The following is a 22,108-nucleotide window of genomic DNA, read 5'->3' on the forward strand; positions in this document are numbered from 1 at the left end:
CAAACTGTACAATTTACGGACATAGCCAAAATAGATGGGAGTGGTCTACATTTAATGCCCCACATTTCCTCCAACATATTTGGACAATAGACAGACATTTGTTTGTAATTTGGGGAGTCATAAAGAATCTGATTACATTCTTCCAACAATGTTCTCTCCAAGTACGCGAGGATGTTGAAGACTGTTGTGTCCTCCAAATATTCAACCATTCATCCTCTGTAATGTTCACACCAAGTTCTTGTTCTCATTTCAGTTTCACATAAAATGTTGTATTTCCTAATTTTTCCATCAGATGTTGATATATAGTCGATATGATTCTATACTTCTTTGAGTTGTAAACTCCTATTATGGTTCTAACTATTCCATTTTTATCCAAGTTCCCTTAATTGCAGATAGCTGAAGTGGTCCTGGTTATTTAGTGAGTATTTGTCTTTCAGCTCCTGGAAACTCACAACACTCCCGTCTTTAATGACTGTGCATATTGCTGTTATTCCATGTGAAATCCATTGTTTGAAACTCAGATCGAGAGTGATAAAATGTCTATCATAGGCTATCCATCGTAGGAGCTCTTCTTCTAATCTGTATTTTCGTACCAATTTAAACTACATCTCTAACATAAATCGGGTGACAACATCCACCTGTTTAAGAAAATCTTTTGCTATATTTCTGTCTCCGATAAGGCTTTGAATTTCCCTGCCTTCTACATATCGTTCTTCTCCCTGGCTTATGCACAGAACAAAAAGTCCAATGACTTGTTCTTCGTTTCCGACCTTTATCCCTTTAAGGTCTTTATTCTGCCTCATTGTTTGTGCCAGAGGTTCTATACAAATTGCAAATAAAGTCGGTGAAAGACAGCATCCCTGCCTGGTAGACCGTTCTAATGCTATACTATCAGTCAGACTGACAACTCCTTTCTAAAGAAAGCAGCGAACAGCAAAAGCTCCGGAACACTCTCATCCAATCAGACTTATTACATTTTTTTCAGAGCATTTTATTTATTAATTGCTGTCAGGATGTAATGAAAATTTCATCAAATATAACAAACACTGCTTCTAAAATAAATTACCCGCCCTAGCTTGAAGTTTATTTTGTCACTCTAAAATGTCCCACTCCACACATTGTCTGATTTAGTAACTTTACAAAATAAAAGTTTGTTTACATAAAGTGTATGCAACATTTTTTTAGTTGACATTGAGAAATTCAACGCTGATGCCACATAGAGTCTATGTGGCATCAGACCACATTATTGTGAAGTACGTTTTTGTTCCCCCTCATTTACATGCGCATGATGTCACGGCATGTCCTCAAACACAAGGCAGATGTCATTTTGTAAAATGATGCTTCAGTCAGTGAGTGACACGAGAATAACAGGTGTAAAGTTTGTGTTTTTGACGCCACCACTGACCCTTCAACATTCACAGGTCACTAAGTGCAAATGCACATGAAAGAAATAGTTTGGGTTTCCCTCCTTTTCTTTTAATCTGTAGAACAAAGCAACATCGGATATAGTGGAGAGAGTGGAGAGCCAGGGTCCGCATATAGCTCTCAGAAGAAGGGGGAGGACGCTGACGCGGGGGCCATATATGGGCATTCCTACTACGAAAAGCACGCGCGCATACACGCGCGCTTACACACACACAAACACACGCACACACTCTCACTCTCTCTCTCTCGCGTGTACTCGTTTTCTGTATCTTAAACACTTGTTTTACTAACTCTTATTTGCTTTGTCGTTCAAGCTTGCATCTGTATATTAGATCACTGCACCTTTATCGGAAAAGTAAATATTTGTATATTCATAAATGTATTTTCCATTCAACAGAGGAAAAGCTCCGCCTCCGGTTACATCAGTTTGCTACAACCCGCCCCTCGTAATCAAAAGCACGCACTCGCTCAACAGAGCGGGATATTTCATCAGCGAACACTCACAGCTCATTTCACCGCTACCACCCAGAAGACACTAAAGGTAATGCCCGTCATCACCTTTCATTCATACCATTCAACATTCAATTTTTTATGATCCAAGTCGTCTTGTGATGACATTTTATCCGACCGTTCGATGTAGCCGGGTGTGTGGGTCTGGTGCAATCCCCCCTCGTGTGTTATCAGTTGTACTGGCACATTAATGTTTACAATGAACACAACGTGCCGCACAAGCCGAGCGGGCTTTACACACGTTTTCAGTTCAGTCACTGTAGTTGACGTTTTTTTATTTTGAGGTGGCATAAATGTGTCATTTAAGCGGGGAATCAGTCAGTCAGTCAGTCGGTCGGACGCGCGCACGGGAAACCACAATAGAGTAGAAAGTAGACATTTGATGAGGTGACCTTTGCGAGGGGACACGTTAAAGCTTTAAAAAAATAGAATTCAAACAAACTGCTCGACACGTTTCCGTGTTCTCATTCAATGTTTTGGTTCTGATGGTCCTAGACGGATTACGCACCCGGCGAGTAGGGCGTGAGCTGACCGTACGGCTGCGTTCAAAGACCCCAGAATTTCTAAAGATTCCAAGAATTATCGCTAAACAAAACAGACCCTGTATCAAAATATATAACTCTGAATTCTGGTACAACATTGACCAACTAACGTTAATAGTCTGACACCCGCGTCCGCTATAACCTTTGTACCAGACAGACTCCACAAGCACCAGGTCTGTGTGTACATTGGGGGCAATTATTCCGTGATCCGCGAAGGCATCTTCAGCACGCGAGAAACCGAGCGGAGCCACGTAGCTAGCTGGTGTCTCCTTCCCTGACAGATGGACAGTTGAACATCACCTAGTGTATCCGACACTGCCCACAAATAAGGTTAGTTTAAGTGTAAATGAATGTAGCACCTTGATACCACAAATTGTCGATTGCCGTCACAGTGAGTCCTCCTACCGGGTAAAGTTCTAGCGCATCGTCTGTGTCCTGGGTGTTAACCATGCGTTGGTTGCATCAGCCGATTTGAAGCCACTCCATTAATTACAAAGGTTATTGTTCTTACTGTGTTAGTAAACACAGGAGTAGAGCGTCTGGGTGTGTAACTGGATCCCGACCTGATGTCAGGTGGATTAGTGGGAGTCGAGACGTTGTCGGACTAACCAGGTCACCTTTTTATTTTTTATTTATTTATTGTAATCTAGGCTTAATTTACACTTCGGTAGTTCCAGCTCAGTAAAGTAAATGACAAACACCGTAAAAGCCCAAAAGAAAGGCTGATATGGTCAGGGGTTTTGTCATTGCCTGTCCTTTCAGTTGCTATTGATTATTAATTTATTTATTATTGTCAAATTATTATTGTTAATTTGTGTGTTATTGACAGGTAACAGCCCCAGAGTTACCAGGGCATTTTCATTTTTTAACCAGTTAAACATGTCAGATTGTTTTTAGGAATGTATCAGGGCGTACCAGTGTAGGTACACGTTGGCACACATAACACAAACATTCCACCTTGAAGGGTGTAATTTTATTTTCCAAGAGGTATCGATCTAGTGCCGTTTGCATTGTGTTGCATTCAACTGAGAGAGGTATATTTACCTTGCTGGGGTTCAACTTGATATTGTAAACTGTTTATTGCACTGTAATTGTTAAGCATTCCTGTTAGCCAGAAATACAAATAAGCGGGATTAATGGTGGGTGTCTCTCACAATGTTTGATGTGTAGGAGGAGGCCTGTTACACTGCAGTTGTTGCATCCTCTTAAACAAACTGCCTCTTGGGATCAGGGGAGTGAGAGTGCTGATCATCATCAAGTCAAGATTTTGACTTGACAAATTGGCAGATTTTTGCAAAATGCATGTTTACTGTGTGTGTGTGTGTTTTTTTTTTATCGTGAGAGGCTGGGAAATGTGGCAGCCAGTTTCTAACTAGTCGGAGCATAATTAAATGTTGGGAGGGAACAATTACACGGAGCACCGCTGTCACGTTTTTTTTTCTGCACACGTGGCGTAATCTTGTCTGACCTGCGTAGTTTGGTAGACATATCTTGGCATTCTCAGACGTCCAGCTGATAGGTTATCCTCTCTTTGAATGTGTCGGTTACTTATGCACTTGTGGCCGTTGATGTTAATGGTTCTGACATCGGTCGGCATGGGAAAGGGAACAGATCCGTAGTTTATCACATTCCATCTCACAGCGTACAGCAGTTGTTGTTGGCAGGTGACTTTGAGGGTCGTTCAGTTCGGTCTCAGCGGTCCGTCTGTCCACACTTACTTTAGTTTACACACACATGAACAAAAGCACATGCAGCCTTAATGTGAACTCATGCAAACGCATTTCTGGCTCAAAAGAAAATACTGTTTCTAACTTCAAACGCCTGGAACACCATTGTTGGTCTGTGTGTGTGCGTGAGGTGCCTGAGAACGGGTCGCTGGCTCTGTGCAGCCCGTGGTGATGCAGACGTACCTTCCAGGGTTACACAGGTTCACATTCAACCTCTTTCTGTGGATGTCAGCCCCACGGGGCACCGAACTCGTTCCCTTTTGTTCAGCCGCAGGGCCCCACAAATTAACGGACGGTTGTGTTGTCACCAGCAATATTACTATTTTCAGGGATAGACCTGGAACGGGATCCGTAAATCTGAGCTTTCGACTGTAATTCCGTGCACACTTTGAGAAGAAACAATGTGTAGTTAAGCTTGTAATCATTGTAATACAGTAGCCTAGTTGTTTTATTGGAATGTAAAGTGATGCGTATCAGTGCTGGATCGATTCAATGTGGCAACACATTTATTATAACTTGAGGCAAGACTCACGTTGGCACATGTACGTCTTAGCAAAGCCATGCTTCCAAAGGGCGAGGTGTGTTTATCTTATCTCTGCAAATACTACACTTTGACAACAACTACCACTGACACGACAAACTATTAACAATTTGGTTAAGAGGTTTGCCTCCATAGAGGAACTCCACTGTCCCAGAAAGAGGAAATCTCCTTTATACTCAGAGCAGGATCTAAGACGTACTTGTGATTTATTCGAATTCAAAGCAATTAAAAAAAACACCACACATCTCTTATTTTCATCCATAAATGGTCTGCGGCGGAGGATCTTCTGAGTCCGACGCTATTAGCGCAGTGATACCCGATAACCTGGTTTGAGTGCTGAGGAGGCGGACGGACGTATCGGAGCCCATCCGTCACTCCAACCGGACAGGCAGTAAAGAGAAGAAGTGAAACACTGATCCAGAAACAGAGACCAGGCCGACTGTGTGGATCAAAGGTTAGGCCGAAATGCATTCTCACACTTATTAAATGTGTGAATCTAAGATGCGGCTATTCTTCCAAATAGTCTATTTTTGTCGTGCTATCAAATTTTGTTCATACCCCGTGTCCTGTTTAAAAAACTAAGTTTAAGTGCTTCAGGCAGAACATGCTTGTTTTGGGTCACATGGTATGTTGGACAGTTTAAAAAAAAAAGAAAAAGCCTTTCAGCTGTAGATCACGTTGAGGTCTAATTTTGGCCTGTTCTTTCTCACAGCACACAGGATAAAAGCTCTCGCAATGTTTAAGTACAATGGCAATATTCTATTGATGCCATAAAATCAACATAACGTCTCTATCAAAGCTCCTGTAGTCGTGCCATTTCAAAAGAGAATATCCTGCCGAGTACAGTTAAGTGTTGAGAGAAATGCCGTCAAACAATGAAATGCAAACATCACCGAGAGCAGCCAACAATAAACATTCAGCCCTCTGAAGACTGATGGGAAAACTGGTACACGGTGGGTATTCTCCCGCTCCACTCGGTGTGACATTCCACTCGCATTTTCCACTCGCACACACCAGGAAGTGAGATCTGAGAGTGTCAATGTTGTGTCGGTAAACATTTGTTACCAAGCTACTCTGCCCGTCTGGCTGTGATCTCCTCGGGGGGGGGGTGGTTCCAACCCACAGCGGCCACACCTTTTTTTACGAGGCGGGACCAAAATGCTTCACTGACACTACGCAAGCTGTGAAAACTTATTGGGACAAATTAAAGTTCGTTGGGAAATGTCTTTTGTATTTTGCATTCACAGTGAGAATTTTCTTCCAGGTCTGCCGGCACCTCAAGGTTTAAAAAAAATGCAGACCTCCCTTTAAGGGCGGTCTCATTAAAGCGATGCTCGAGCCCCCTCTGCCCGGGTCGATGCCTCCTTTCTAATCTTTCCCTCGTGGTTTTCACGTGGGTGCCCGTTTGTGCGAGTGGGGCAGATTTGACTGTGTGCCAGTTTGCGGCGCGTTGTTTCTCACGCATGTGAGCTCTGTAACAACCCACATGAAAAGAATAGCGTGTTACCTGCAGCAGACGTTTTCAGTTTGTTGAGTGACGTTGCTTTCTGGTTGTAGGAAGTAGAGTGTAACCAAGTACATTTAGTTTACTGAAGTACTTCAGAGGGGAATGTTGTACTTTCAACTTGACATAGTTAGTTACTAGTTAGGCTACTTTGCAGATTCAGATTCTTAATACAAAAATCAACTAATTAACTATGATGTGATGTTACTACAGCCTAATTACTAAGTATTTAAAGTCTTAGAAATCTGCTCCACCTTTACCAGAACAAACATTAAAGTGATGAACAATTGGAATCCAATGATAGAGGCCTGCCGTGAATATATTATTTAAAATGGGCCATTCTGCATAACGTGTATACTTTTACGTTTACTGTCAACATATTTTGTACTTAGTGAAAGTAACATTTAGAATGCAGGACTTTTTTTTACTAGTGAAACGATATGCTGCTGTTCATTCTGAAACCGTGGCGGGACAAAGCAGACTTCGACGAGCCGCCACAGTCTCGGTAATAAATTGTAAACAGTGTTGTACTCTTTAGTTAATTTCTTCTGCAAACCCACAACCAGAGTGTATTCCATTTTATTATTATTATTTTATATGTAAATGGACACACACTGAAAGGCTCTTCGTGTCGGAGGACTATGACCAACGACTCGGGCCAGTAGTGCTCCGGTTCCAGCAGGCTGCTGGGATAATGGTCCTGTTACTTGACTTAGCATTGCTGCCACTGCTGCCACAGTCTCTCTAAGAGGATTATCTGGAGAAGAAACAAACCTGCTAACCTCATTACAGCTCGCTGCTGCTCCTCCGTCTATTGCAATACAAAACACATGGCTTTGTTTTTAACGCCACTTTTTGACAACCCAGCTCTACGGTTGCGTAACCAGACGAGCCATGTTGTTTCTGCTACGTCTATTAGCATTGCGAAATATCTCAAGATTAACAACTGACACTCCTCCTTTTGAAAGATTTGATTGGTCGGTAGTCCAACATTTATATAAAGTCAACTTTATTCTGTGACATTTTTAACCCTGGAAAATTACACCTCCCTCTATGGAAAAATGAGCCAACGTGCCTCCTGCTTTCTGAAATTGTGTTCCCTCTGAATGCAGCAGTTGGAGGAGTGTGTATGAAGTATTTACACTTGTGTTTAATCTCAATGAGTCCCTCCGCAGGAGCAGCTGCGCGAAGGAGGACTTTGCCTAATCTTGGTGGAGCATTTCATCAAGGTGGAGTGAACCAACAGGTGGAACCTGTTTTTAAGCGCCAGCGTTTTTTCTTTACAAATAAAAACGTTCCGTATCCAAACTTTGATAATATGTCAATTTTCACCGTAGTACGCAGTGCGAGATAGTTGAATATCGCGGAGCCTGTCGACATCCAAAGAAAAACAATGCGTCTGTGCTCGCCTGTGCTCGCCTGTGCTCTGTCCTTGGCCTGTTATGCGCTGCCCTTGGTGTGTTCAGGTGCAATCACTATCGTTCACCCTGTTTCATTGAGGTTAACGGCCTTATTGTTGAGCTCGGCTAGGTCGGGTGTGGGGGACACCAATTATTGGTTATTCGTGCGAGTTTGGCCCAATCAGTAGAACGGATAACCTGTTAACGAAGCAGGTGGAATGGGCCCCGAACAAGGCTCTGAAACAACCTTCCTTGTGGCTTTTTAAATGGGGTAAGGGTCAGTTTTTATAGATGCAGAGTATTATTTTGTTTGTTGAATCTGTACCGTCTCCCAGTGCAGCTGGTTCATCTTATCGAGCTGCTGGTTCACGCTGTCCTCCTCTCCCTTGTTGATATTAGCTTGCAGAATTCAACCCTATCATCGCTTCACAGCCTCCGGGTTTCCCAGGCTTCCCCCCGTCGGCGTCCGTCTGTTGAAACAACACAACGCGTGTAGTAAAGTGCTCTTTCTCATAGTACAGGGAGTGCTGAGGAATTGGACGAGGTGTTCCATGTGTTTTTATATGGGCGTGTACTACGGCAGGTTTATTTGTTGAGGCGAAATGAAGTAGCTTGGTATTATGTTTTCTTTTGTCTCCATGAGATCATTTCGATGCTCTACCTTGTCTCACGTTGCTGTTCCTGGAAGTTGCGTAACTGGTATTTATACAGGTTCTCGTGTAGTGAAATGTGTGTTTTTCTTTCTTTTTTTTTTGTCTCACCTAACCTGCCGATTCCCCTTTTTTTGTGAAAGAGGAGAAGAATAATCCAGCAAAGTCTCCAGCATCGCTGGTGCTACCTGGGTTCACTTGAAATGCACCTAAACTCACTCAGGCACAGTGTGTGGTGTCAAACTTAAATAAACCTACTCTACGACGTGGTGAAGTTGATTTGTACAGCACAGGTTGGCGAGACCACGTCGAGGTGACAATCTTTGAGCACTTGTGTTTTTTGTTTTTTTTTAACCCCGCCATGGTTTCCCTGCAGTTTGAACACTTTTCCTGGAACGAAATGACACAATAATCCTGCTGCACAGCACACAGAGATCTGTGTGAGATGTAAGCTTTGGCACTGACTGAATAGTTCCCTGTTTTGAGCTCCTGTTTTCTTGTGTTTTCTCGCAGGTCCTAATCTGCTGCTGCAAAACACCGTAACCAAAGACCTGCCGCTTCTTGTTCTGCGTCTTCCCACCTCCACTTAAGGATCAATAAGCAACAAGTACTTGCTTTAACTAATCTGCCCAAAGTCCTTCTACTCTCAGATCAGTCACACGTGTTCAGTCTAAGCTGTGTCGATCGCACACACACACACACCCACACTAGAAGGATTTAAAACACAGCCTGGTTCAGTGCCCACACACACACACACAGTCACAGCAAATATGGCTGCCAAGCTGGCCAACTTTGGCAAAGTCCTGCTGCGCCGCCGGGTCCTAGACTGTTCTTCTGTAGAGACCCAGTTCGCCCGCTGCCTGTCCACGCTGGACCTCATCGCCCTGGGCGTTGGCGCCACGCTCGGCGCCGGCGTTTACGTCCTCGCCGGCGAGGTCGCCCGAGAAAAGGCAGGTCCGGCCATTGTCCTCTGCTTCCTCATCGCCGCTCTGTCCTCCATGTTGGCCGGCCTGTGCTACGCTGAATTTGGCGCCCGCGTCCCCAAAACGGGCTCGGCGTACCTCTACAGCTACGTGACAGTCGGAGAAATCTGGGCCTTCATCACTGGGTGGAACCTCATCCTCTCCTATGTGATAGGTGAGCGTTTTGTTTCGGTGGAGTTGTTTTCATTTTTCTTAATTACTACTTCGTTGGACTAAATAATTGTCTTCTCTTTCTAAAGGTACTGCCAGTGTTGCCAGGGCGTGGAGCTCGACGTTTGACAGCTTGGTCGAGCAAAAGATCTCCGGCTTCTTTAAAGCCTTCATGACGATGAAGGTGCCAGGGAATGTGCTGGCAGAGTACCCGGACCTGTTCGCACTCATCCTGGTCCTGCTGCTCTCTGGTGAGTGCGCGCCTCTGTCACACTAACATTGCAGCGTGTGGCATGCCAGTAGCCGTGTTAGAAAAAAAATATTTGGGTGTTTGGTGTCGCTGACTCGTGGTTTGTTGGACGCTATGAAGTACGAACACATCCACCCACGTAGCAGGACGCGCTGTTCTCGGTCTGAAATATGAACTGTCGGTTACATCCCTCTCCTCTCCGTCCTCAGGACTTCTGGCCTTCGGCGTGAACGAATCGGCGCTGGTGAATAAGATCTTCACGGGCGTCAATCTGGTGGTTCTGGGCTTCGTGATCATCTCTGGCTTCGTTAAGGGGGACACGGCCAACTGGAACCTGACGGAGGAAGACTACATCAGCTTCATAAACCACACCAACGGCAGCAGGGTTCCGAAGTGAGTGTTTCACTGCCGCCAGCGAATGGAACTCATCGTTTGGCTGTTTCGCCCGTGTTTGATTGCTAAGTGTGTCTCTCGTCACTCATAGAGTCGAGGAGGAATTCGGCGTGGGCGGCTTCGCTCCGTTTGGCTTGACCGGAATCCTGTCTGGTGCCGCCACCTGCTTCTACGCCTTCGTGGGCTTTGACTGCATCGCCACAACAAGTGAGTGGTTTGAATAAGTACATCGTAGGCAATGTGAAGACGTATCTCGAGTTGCTTTCTCGTTTGGTTTGCACAAACTCTGTGTCGTGGGAAGTCCGTATCGTTCAGTAAGGGGGAGCCGCTTCTGATGATGGGTTTTCAGTCAGTGTTGCATCAGAACATCTGGAATTTGTTCCACATCATCTGTGCAACAGCGCTGGGCTGACGCAACACCTGTTGCCTGTATTAAAACGGTTGTGTTATGTAACGTTTTCCACCTACTGCGTCTAGACCTGCAAGTGTTGTTCAGGTGCTGTGAAGACTGCAATTATGTGCTTTACCAAGCATACAAAACCAGGATTGGTTGGTGTGTTCGCCTTGTTTCTAGTGAACGCTTCTTATCAACTCATCCTCTTTTTTTGTTTTGTCGTCTCCAGGCGAGGAAGCAAAGAACCCCATGCGTTCCATTCCCATTGGCATCGTCGCCTCGCTGCTGATCTGTTTTTTCGCCTACTTTGGCGTGTCTGCCGCTCTGACCCTCTTGATGCCGTACTACCAGCTGGACTCCCAGAGTCCTCTGCCCGAGGCCTTCACTTACGTCGGCTGGGCTCCGGCCAGATACATCGTGGCTGTGGGCTCTCTCTGCGCCCTGTCCACCAGGTAAGGAGGCAAATTGTACTCTCGCTTTCCCAGTGTGTCAAATCTTTTTTAAATACCTACGTCCAGTACTAACTATTGACCTTCTCTCAGCCTCCTCGGCTCTATGTTCCCCATGCCCCGTGTTATCTATGCCATGGCGGAGGATGGGCTGCTGTTCCGTTTTCTGTCCAAGATGAACGCTCGCACCAAGACTCCTCTCCTGGCTACCATTGCGTCTGGCGTCGTTGCGGGTAAGCTCACTGCCTCTTAAAACTGCAAAAGACAGATGCTGGTTTTTGTACATTTAATCTGAGCCATTGAAGTAGTTCTTTGTTCCTCTATCTGCCTTTGCAGAGATGTGTAACAGTGTAAATGTTCTCCTTCCAGCTCTGATGGCCCTCCTGTTCGACCTGGCCGCTCTGGTCGACCTCATGTCCATTGGAACTCTGTTGGCGTACTCTCTAGTGGCCATCTGTGTCCTCATCCTCAGGTAAGCACCTTTTTTATTCCCTGCAAACACACTCTCGAAGTTGTAATCATGTGTGTGGTAGCCATAAAGCCAGTTTAAAAAAATATACTTGTATCACAATCTGTGTACAGATAAAGAATTCTCATATTGGCTTTGGAGAATGACCGTACATTTGATGAAAGCCCCTGTTTGTCACTCACTGTGACACACTTCCTGTCCCTCCGCAGGTACCAGCCAGGCACCCTGAGTTCGTCCAGCCAGACGGAGAACCTCGTGGAGCTGGTGAAGGGGGAGAAGGTGGCCGTAAGTGGAGTGGACAGTGGCGACGAGTACGAGACGGAGGAGATGCCGCTCCGCGAGGCCTTCACCTTCAAGCTGCTCTTCTGCCCGAGTGGAAAGATCCCAACGCAGACCTCTGGGAACATTGTCTACGCCACCACCGCTATTATTTGTAAGTGTGTCTGGCAGGAATCCAAAGATCGTTGTCGACTCTTGTGAGCTGATTCGATAAGACACATTTGCGTCTCTCCGCCACCGTTTTAAGTAACTTTGTCTCCTTCTCGTCTCTCCGCAGCATTTTTGATCACGGTACTGTGCGTTATCCTCGCCAACTGTCTCACAGAGCTGCTGGCCGGGAATGCGGCCGTCGTGGTGCCATGTGTCTTCTTGGCCCTGCTCTGTGTCGTCTGTTTTGTCATCATCTGCAGGCAGCCTGAGAGCAAAGAGGCTCTCACCTTCAAGGTAAGGCCGGTCAAACCCTGCAAACAGACCCCTTTGTGTTACAGAAAAGAGGGTTTCTCCGTGTTGGCATTATTATTTATTCATTTTTAAATAGCTGTGCTGACCTTTTCCCACGTCATCCGTTCCTCTAGGTCCCTCTGCTTCCCGCGTTGCCCCTGTTCAGTGTTTTCGTCAACGTCTACCTTATGATGCAGCTGGACGGGGGGACATGGTGCCGCTTCGCTGTGTGGATGCTTATCGGTACGTTGGAACATTACTCATCGTGTTCTCCTTTCTAGTGCCACACGCACTCGTGTGACCGTTTTGTAACTTCCCATTGCCTCCTCTCCCTCCCTCCCAGGTTTCGCCATCTACTTCTTCTATGGCATCAAGAACAGCAGCGTAGCTGCCAAAAGGTCCTCCCCGCGTAAATACGAGCCCGCGCTGCAGACCAAGAGCCCGATTTACACTCCCGCTCCGGACGACAGCGACATGGAAGCAGCCGGCAGCCCCTGATGCACGCGGGCGTAGACCTGGGAGAGTGTTGCCGGAGCATCTGCACTCATTTTGGCGGTCTGGTTGAACTATCGGCCAAATGCTGCAATGTAGGCCGCTCGGAAACGCAGCCCCGGGTTTAAAAGGGAGGAGAAGCAACTCCTGTATATCATACGTCTTACCTCTGGTCTTGCAGGCTGATGAACTCGATGGCTGGACACTGTGAGAGAGCCTCTGTCTGTCTGTGCTTAGCCGTAGCCCTCTGGGAGAGCTTTACCTGCCTCTATCACATGCTATGAATGGACCTAACTATCAAAAGAGTTCCGCGGGGTCTCCTCATCCAAGTTCTGGTTTCAACTGTTTTCGTCTTTGCTTCCCCTCCGTTGCTGGTGGCTGCGTGTGGAGCCACTAGGGGCCGATAACGACCACTATGTGCATCGCTAAAAATTAGGACATTACATTATGATCGACACTTGAATCAATAGCTTAGACCTCAGTAAGCACAAGCCAACGCAAAGTGACGGGGCCTTCAGTAGTTACCGTGTTCAACAGACGCTGAGGCTGTTTGGTTGTCAGGTCAGTAGCACATATAGACGACGCTGATGTCATCTGCACCGGTCGGATCGCCCGTCTGCCCCCCAGACAGCAGTCGCTGTACACAGCACCCTTTTTAAAAATGGGAGGAAATCAGTCGCTTATTGTAAATTATTCAATTTTGTTCTCGCTTATAGACTCGTTGAAATGGTGTTTTGTGGCCTTTCTTCCAAACGAAACCAAATAACTAAAATGTTTTTATTTCAAAGGCTTTTAACAGAAATGAACTGCAAAGAGTCATAGGATTTACCCATATTTGGTTGAATATGATTTTTCCCCAAAACGTAGCTATGAATTTAAACATCTAGTTGATTTGATAATTCCAGAAGTCATTTACACACTTGCACCCGTCTGTTTCATACTCCCTGCGCGCCTGTATCGAGCTATATGTTTGCAGATCTGAGGAGGTTGATGAGATTTGCACTCAACACGCACATTGATGACATTAAGAAATCTCCCGACGAGGATTTAGAATTTCAGTTCACATAACCTGTCCACCTCTGACCGATCTGGGAGCTGGGGATCGGTTTCATCATCTTCATCACCTTTTTGTTTTTACTTTCTTGTGAAAAGACTCTCAAAGGTTCTTGTTTAGTTTCAATTGAAACTTGTTCTTGACAGCTTTGTCTGTTGAGTTTACTTTTATTGTATTCAACTTTGTTTTTACTACTTTATTTACTTCTACTGATAGAACTGTTAATATTCTTTTACTGTTTTTTAGGGACAGGTTGCTTTTGTCGCGTCATATCAGTCGCAATCAGTTTATTATCATTTTTAGATGTTAACATATTTTAATTGTTAGCCTTTAGTTTGCTTTTTTTGGTCTCTTCTTGTTTTTACACGTCTTGCGTCAAATGATTTAATCTTTCTGACCAAATGAACTTGTTTTTGGAAACGTGAGTTTTCCAAAAACAAAGAACGACCTCCACTAAACAGTTGGTCTCTAAATTGTGAAATATGAAAGAAAATGTTTTTACCCCAACCCTCTAGAGTCCATATAACTTATTGTTTATAGTCTGTTTTATTGTCCGAGTATAGTGCTTTACTCTAGAATGTACGGCATTTGTTTAAAAATGTATTTTTATTTGAATAATGCTGTAAATTATGCAAACACTTTCTTTATCATATGAGTATAATTTGGTAAGAGATGTTTTTAAGGCGTTTGATTTGACACCTAGTGCTACTGAAATCCACAATGTACAAATAAAGCCCTTTTTAGATAAAATTGTCCCGCTGGATGCAATGTTGAAGCATTTCTGTGAATGCTCAAAGATGTCCCTCAAGCTGCTGCTTTAGGCATTCAATAAACTGGTGCCTGAAAGAAGCATCTTTCTGCCTGAGGAGGAAAACACTTGGGTTGGTAAAACAAAAGGTCATTTGGGACGATTCAAACACCGGGATTATGAACTCTGCCTTCCAGCGATATCATTTAACGGTTTTGTGGCAGTTGACGTGCGTCACACGGAGCTCTTCATACTCAGCCCTCGTGCCTTTCTTAAATAAATTCTATCATCGCCTCTCCATGCCATCTCATTAACAGCATTTATTTCCCGTTTTATATTCTGTACATATCGCTGACATGAGCTGTATTTTCAGTGTTTTTTTTAAATAAAATAATTCATGCTTATGGCAGACAGAGAGTGTGTTTTATCTACCTCTTATTTAAAGAAAGCTGGAGACTTTTCCCTCAGACTGAGCTGAAGACCAGAGGCCATTGTCACCGTTTTCTCCATGAGTCACCTGTGATGACTCATAACCGTCTGAGCCATGTACGTATGTCATTTCAGTTCTGTAATGACTCCGCCCTTTGGCTGTTTTACTAACTTCTCACATCCTACCACAACAGGATAAGTCACTTCTTACTTGTATCTCTACGCAGTATTAATCGATGTTTGTTCAGTCGCTATTAGTGGTTTTAGAATAGGCCACAATTTTAACGGCTAGAAATACAAAAATGTGTGTGACAGTTGTTCTCAGTTGCTCAAGCTCGATTTCTAAAACACTCAGTTCTCAAAGCACCAGGGGCGATCACGATAGTTTATACTGAACAACAATTTGTGCAACAAAAGGCTCATTCAAAACATATAACTTGTCCGTAAAAAGTAAATAACTTCAACGAATGCCCCTTTCCTCCAAATAGACTCGTAAAGACAAACTGTGTCCATGTGACCAAAGACATTCCAATTATGTTTCTTTGTGCTGTTCCTCATTAAGATTTACATAACCCTAAAATAAAGTCAATTATCCTTTACAGAATAAACTCGTGTCATACGAACAGCTTCAACAGTCTATGATCCCCTTATTCACAGTAGGCAAGTATGTAACAGTCGAGTAAAACTCAATTTACATGAATTAAAGTACAGAAAAAAGTCTCAATACAAAAAAAAATCATTTAAATAAGGAACCATTTAGAAATGAAAAACCGAACACTCCTGTCTGATCTTGTCACGCTTATTTTAACCACACACACACACCCACACGCACACTTTGGTATGGCGCAACCATTCTGTGTGTCTACCTCTGCCTCCGGCTAAATGGCCATACAGTTAACTGTTACATTCCTTCCCTTCTTGTATGAGAGGCCTGTTTGTCTCTCTCTTATCTGCTCCGTCTATATTCAAAACCTGTGGTACCTTTTGAAAAACTCACCGGCTCTCTGGGGCGTAAATGTGACTGAGAAACGACAGCTCCATACATGCAAAGCATTAGATACGCAGTGCAATCCCCTTTAAGACAATTTAAAACATCACTGGGTCAAACTAAGAATATAGAATCCAGAATCTTAACAGCTAAAAACACAAAACATGGTATTTATATAGCTTTTCTTTCTGCCCTCCCCTCTCCACACACGAAGGCTGCCCTCTAGCGGCCGCACACAGCATTACGTCTGTTAACATTGTGGCTGTGTTGCCCGTTATTGCCTGTTAGCTACACAAACAGTCAGTTTTGTGGTAGAAACAGCAGAGTTCCTTCATATTTTGCACGAGGCAAATCTTTATTAATTTCTCAAGACATATATTATTGATGACACTTGTGCTATAATAATCCCAGAGTCACAACAACATTGAGGACTCAACTTTGTCAGGTTTGTTAGGTTTCAAATAAAATATGTACAGGTTGTGTAATGTGATACCAATGTGTTTGCAGCCACCTTACATTTCAGATTTCGATAATCTCAGGATAAACAGTTTTATCTATGAACAGGAACTTGACTGTGGGCTAATTATGCTTTTCTCCTTCAAAAGGCACTGGAAAGAGACACTTCCACTGGACACTTACAAATAAATGAACTCGCACATCGTCATTTCCAAACTGTTGGAATTAGTGAATATTGAGGCCACGAATCTGACTTGAAGTCTGATAAATTGTAGCAGGTTTAAATAACTAATTTGTTCACTTTCAGGGTTTCATATATACATTTGAATCTTTATTATTTCTGCTCTGATGAGATTCCAGGAACTAAATGAAATGGCTATTTACACTATATCAAAAATAAAAAATGTTTTATTTCTTTGGAAAATTTGAGTTAAATTAAAATTAAATATGGATATGACTGAATCAATAAATGGATTTTAGGCATAAGTATGAGGAGAAATGACCTGAAGGTGCCATTTCATGTTAATGATACTCAAACAAACTCATGGAATCAGTTTCCCAAAGTGTTCAATATATCAAGTTATTATGACAAAGAATTACATGAATCAATTGTGTTTATAAATCAAACAATATTTTTTTGGAATAATTTCAGAAATTATTGTTTTATTGGAGTTCATTTCCATTTCATAATAGACAGACATTTTCAAAAGTATTTATTTTAAAGTTTTTATTTCGTGACATCTTTTCAAATACAGTTTGATCTTTTTTTAATGGCAGTGACGTCACCGTCCTCTCACCTTTCAGCCAATCACAAGTTCCCCTAGCTTTCTTGAGATAGCTCAACATCTGCTATCCAATTTAGCCAGTTAGCTCCTGCAACAACAATATCAAATCTGTTCTGAATGAACAAACTAGAGGCATACGCGGTTAATAAGCACAGCACACAGACATTGTGACTATAATCATCTCTGCAGCTTAACAAGCCTGCACATGCTACCTAGAGCTGGCTAACTAGCTAGCAGGATTGTGAATTAGCACTTAGCATCAGCACTAGCTGGTTAATTAATTTTATAATTAATTTTATGAGGAACATCTGAGACCAAATGCAGCCATTCAGTCTCTCTAACAGCAGCTAACTAAAATAAATAAATATATATATATATAGATATAGATAAAGGGCTACATTTGATAGCAGTTGTTTGGGGCATGGGGCGAGGTGACGTGCCGCTCACGACACCACTGTCATGTAAAGTGATATCTTAAATTAAAATGTATTATGAAATATACTACCATTGAGAAAATGTCATCATGCAATAAAAACAGGGGGATTTTAAGTAAAAATGTAAATAATCAAATAAAAATGAACTCCAATAAAACTGTAATTATGAAAATAAATAACATTTCAGAACAAATTAGAGGCATTTCTTCATTTATTTTACAAAATGTTGGTTCATTTATATATATTTTACATAATTTATTCACATAATAATGAGTTTCAAATTGATTTAATATTGAACATATTGGGGTTCCAAACAAAAGGCTTTAAGGTTACGTCTTAACAGTTCTCACCAGTAAACCAACACGGAGTAGTAAACAGGAACGTGGGTACTTCACATATCGATAAATCTCCTCGCTATTATTAAGCTATAATGGCTATCGGCTACAATATCTTTTCCTTTCAGCAAATGTACCGTTGAACATTTTCACAGTGCAAACTCTTTCTCAAGCAGTCGTTAGCGGGTCGCTGTCAGACAAACAAACACAAAGTCTCAAACTTTGGTTCAATTTGAGTTCACTTGTATTATCGTCCGCTCTCTTTATGTGTTAAGCCACTTGGATTCGTAGTGCAGTACAATCAGTGAGGATCTCTTTCTGTCTGCTCTCTCTCACTGGTTAAATAGTCTGTACACGGTTGCAATATGTATTATGCATCTAAAGAAGGACGGATGGCTCAGTCTTGGCATCTCTGATTCAGTATCAGTCTTTAAGAGAAGTGCACCAACTGGAATATAACTGCACACATCAGGAAAGGCCAAAAAGTGCAGTAAAGCTGAAGTGTTGAGAGCTGCAAAGACAGCAGGATTATTACAGTCAGTCACACACACAGACACACACACACACACACACACATGCAAACAGAACAGTGAGAATATTAGGATGCTTCTTGTGCTTCTACGCCTGTTGGGAACATCAACAATGAGCCATAAACAGGCACCGAAAGATAAAACAATGTCTTATATATAGAAGTAAATTGTGTAACTGAGCAGGGAAAATATTATGAGTCCCAAAAAAACGGGCCAGGGTGCAGCCAAGGCGTGAGACAGATCTCCTACAGATTGGAGTCCACCGGAGTATTACTACCTGTCACCCCCCCCACACGCTGCAGCCAGGTAAATCAGCAGAAGCATTGCCGGCTGCCCTTGGTGACTTCCTCGGAGGAATGGACGGTGTTGGGAACAAATCCACTCTTGACGCCCTCCCAGCCATCCTGGATCTTAATGTCCCCGCTCCGCACCAGCTCAAAGATGTCCCTCGTCAGATCCACAAACGCCTTTGGAAAAAGAAGCAAATAAAAACAGATTATGAAGGATCATGAGCTAATCTCAGTTGAGGAAGACCACAGGGTGTGGTTAAAAGCCACAAAGGCAACTCGTTTGGTGATGAAGCTAAATAAGAGAGTTTTTGTTTCTGGGAAGAAATAGTCAAATCTCATCCACACCTTCTCCACGTTGATAGACTCTCGTGCCGATGTCTCCACATAGCGCAGCCCGAAGGCCCCCGCCAGCTTCTCCGCCTCCTGCTGGGTCACCTGACGCTGGGCCTCCAGGTCACACTTGTGACCGACCAGCAGGAAGACGATGTTGTGTGGCTGGACGTGGCTCTGGGCCTCTTCCAGCCAGTTGTGGACGTTCTGGAAGGAGCGGCGGTTCGTGATGTCGAAGAGCAAGAGCCCTCCCACTGAGTTACGGTAGTAAGCTCTGGTGATGGACCTGGAGAGATAGATGGATGGATGGGTTGTGAAACTAACTTAGTTGTTTATGCTGAAAATAGAAGAAGAGACAAATGCACTATTTAAATGGAAACAGTTTAAAGGAAAGGAACTGTTAAGTGTTGGATTGTGACAGGATGCAACCTCTTGGCACCATTCTGTATTTTTCATTATTCGAAACAAATCTCAGGAAAAGACCAAAACCATCAATACCCTTCTCTACCCCGGTTGTGGCTCTTGCCCCAAGACCTTTTGTTCCTAATGAGGATGTAAATTGTAAAAACACGGGACACAACTATCTACTTTAGCTTTGAAGAAACCTAACCCTTAATCAGCTGGGCACTGTCCTTCTTGGAAAACGTGATTCCAGCAGGATTAAATAGTACATCTGTTGGGAACCATTTGGTGCTCTAGTTAATAATATACAGCAGCAGTAAAGTGGACTTGACTCAACATAAACTACAATGCCCATGTTGATCATATTGGAGAAACATGTCATCCAGTGCTACAATATAGCACTGGTGTGTTGGAAATTGTTTTTGGAGGAATAAGCTTCATCAGGCTTCAGATACTCAGTAAATATACCTGTTGGAAGAATCCACGTGGTTTAGGAATTTGAATGTGTTTTTTAGATAATAAGAAAAATATAGCACATCATTAGACTTATCCTTTAGGATCTTTAATGCCCATCCAAGACATCCAACAGGATCAGGAAATGGTTGGAGTAAGATTGGGTTTAAGATGTGTTTGTCATGTTGGTGTGGATTCTTAACACAAAGAAAAAAATACATAGAAAGGCAGGAATGTGACTTTTGTTTGCAAGTCATGATGCCGGTTTGCGGCTGGATGAGACGGATCAAGAGGGAGATAAAAGAGTCCTGACTTTACCTGAACCTCTCCTGCCCTGCAGTGTCCCAGATCTGTAGTTTGATTCGTTTGCCCGGCTCGATCTCCACCAGGCGAGAGAAGAAGTCCACGCCCACCGTCGGGTCTGACACCTGGGCGAAGCGGCCCTCGGTGAACCTCCGGATCAGACACGACTTGCCAACTGTGGAGTCTCCGATGACGATCAGACGAAACTGGTAAAGCCATATCGTCTCCATGTCTCACCAAAATCAAATCTGTGAGAAAATAAAAGCATTTTACTTGTGAGGTCACCGTCATCCATGTTATGGCTTCAAGGGTCTTGTTTTGTCCAAAGCTCAAAGACACTGAGTTTACGATCATATATGACAAAAAACATGACATTTTTGCATGAAAAACTATAAAAACGAATCTTTTATCAGTTGCCTCTTGATATTTCCGATCTAATCCACATTACTGCAATTGGAAGTTATTGTGGTTCTTTTGCATCCAATCTTTTGAAGAGAAAACTAAAATGTAAAATTGTTCAAAAGCTGAAGATTGAGCTTCATTTGCTAATAAAAAAACATTAAATCAACATTAAAAATGTTTGATGAATGGGAGTTTTATCTTCACAAGATATGAAATTAAAAACATGGTCTTGTCTTGACCAAATCCTTCAAAGGGAAGAGAAAGACACAACAGCTTCGATTCAACACGCTTTAAAGCCTCGACAGCGAAAACAACAGAATAACAGAGGATGTGTTTGAATAGATTCAGATTAAAAACAAATGTGCATTTAATCCAGACTGTGTCGACCACATGGATTATGGCTGCCGCCATGAGGGCAAAGTAATAGGCTCAAATCATTTCAGCAGTGTCCATGTGATTTACAGTTGGGCGATCTAATTTGAGGGGAAGGAGGGGGAGGGGGGGGGGGGGGGGGAGGCCACTCCTCTCCAACTCAATAAACATTGGTGTAGTCAGCCCCCATGTGGATAGTAGGCTGGTTGCTACACAGCAATAACACAAAATGAGGCCTTGAAGCTAGCCAAACATAAGCTTAATAAGGAGACAGCTGCTAAACAGGACTGCTAGTTAATACTATTCTGCTTCCTAGAAGACCTCCAGTGTTGCTTGTAATAAAATATTATGCTCAGTTCATAGAAAAATAAGGAGGCCCAACCCACTTAGCTTAATGCCAGTATGAGTATTATTTACATTAATGGTTAACATTCAGGAACACAATCTAATAAAAATCGGTAATGATGACCCACCTTAAAGTTAGGAGCTCAGTAGCTGTAAAAAACAAACCCCATATCGATGATTATATCTTCTAAAAACGATCCTCCAGAGTAGCAGTGGTTGAATTACAGAAATAGCCAGCCAATAACATGCATCATATTAAGCCGGCCTCTTGTCCACCATCAGCGTTTAAAGATGAAAGCAGCCTGTTGAGTGTTCAAACCGACAGATAATATGAGCTGCTGGTTCATTTGACAGTTGATATTTCCGTGATGATCCGCGGACGAAATGGCAGCAGGACACAACAGCAGCATCACACATCTCCTCCTCGCCCTCATCAGCACCATTACCGTAACTGCACGCAGGGCAGCGCAGCAACAATCCAAACAGTCCTGCTGCCTTCAAAGACTGTAGGAACAAACCAAAGAAAACATTTTATTACGAAGTGAGCGCATATTGACAGAATTAAACTTTTACATTTTTTTTTTATATTAGGTTACATATTTTCAATAACAAAAATACAGTGTATTTTATGCAGCCAAACGCATTTACAGTAAGAACGTGTTTTAATTTAATTTGAAATCAACACATTACACACAGGACATATTCTATGATCCAACATGTATAATGTATGCTGTAGCTTTGATAGTTTTACTTACGTAAAGGTTCCTCAGCCTATCCAAGAAAATCAGCTGCGTGATATATTCCGAAGCGGAGATTTTTCGAGGAGCTCTTGAACGCACCACCAGCTCAGAGC

General features: G+C 43.1%; 2 protein-coding genes across 4 annotated transcripts; one reads left to right on the forward strand and one right to left on the reverse strand.

Annotated features, from left to right (window-relative positions):
• The first annotated feature begins 1,898 nt into the window (after positions 1-1,898).
• Positions 1,899-14,810, forward strand: slc7a3a (solute carrier family 7 member 3a). 3 transcript variants are annotated; one of them, XM_079172375.1, is made up of 12 exons: positions 1,899-1,966; positions 8,813-9,436; positions 9,522-9,683; positions 9,892-10,075; positions 10,167-10,282; positions 10,699-10,921; positions 11,012-11,151; positions 11,288-11,390; positions 11,597-11,820; positions 11,944-12,110; positions 12,242-12,350; positions 12,451-14,810. In XM_079172375.1, the coding sequence occupies exons 2-12, from the start codon at positions 9,070-9,072 to the stop codon at positions 12,603-12,605; spliced, it is 1,950 nt and encodes a 649-aa protein (XP_079028501.1). In that variant the 5' UTR covers positions 1,899-1,966; positions 8,813-9,069; the 3' UTR covers positions 12,606-14,810. The 3 variants fall into 3 exon arrangements, with proteins under 3 accessions (XP_079028501.1, XP_079028503.1, XP_079028502.1); XM_079172377.1 differs by lacking the exon at positions 1,899-1,966 and adding an exon at positions 3,070-3,089; XM_079172376.1 differs by lacking the exon at positions 1,899-1,966 and adding an exon at positions 5,027-5,199.
• Positions 14,811-18,669: 3,859 nt separating this feature from the next.
• Positions 18,670-20,366, reverse strand: LOC306705501 (ras-related protein Rab-39B-like; the record flags this gene model as incomplete). Its single annotated transcript, XM_079172273.1, has 3 exons — positions 18,670-18,825; positions 18,994-19,264; positions 20,152-20,366. 3 exons carry the CDS (start codon positions 20,364-20,366, stop codon positions 18,670-18,672), a joined length of 642 nt encoding a protein of 213 aa, XP_079028399.1.
• Positions 20,367-22,108: the final 1,742 nt, after the last annotated feature.

The sequence above is a fragment of the Pholis gunnellus genome (assembly GCF_910591455.1).
Source record: "Pholis gunnellus genome assembly, chromosome: 13".
Classification (NCBI taxonomy): domain Eukaryota; kingdom Metazoa; phylum Chordata; class Actinopteri; order Perciformes; family Pholidae; genus Pholis; species Pholis gunnellus.

What these genes read in the sequence shown, in the direction of transcription:
- slc7a3a (XM_079172375.1), top strand. Translation starts at nt 9,070, where the DNA reads ATGGCTGCCAAGCTGGCCAACTTTGGCAAAGTCCTGCTGCGCCGCCGG. An exon ending in CTCTGCGCCCTGTCCACCAG is followed by an intron (nt 10,922 to 11,011) that starts GTAAGGAGGCAA and finishes ACCTTCTCTCAG; the next exon opens with CCTCCTCGGCTCTATGTTCC. An exon ending in TGCGTCTGGCGTCGTTGCGG is followed by an intron (nt 11,152 to 11,287) that starts GTAAGCTCACTG and finishes TTCTCCTTCCAG; the next exon opens with CTCTGATGGCCCTCCTGTTC.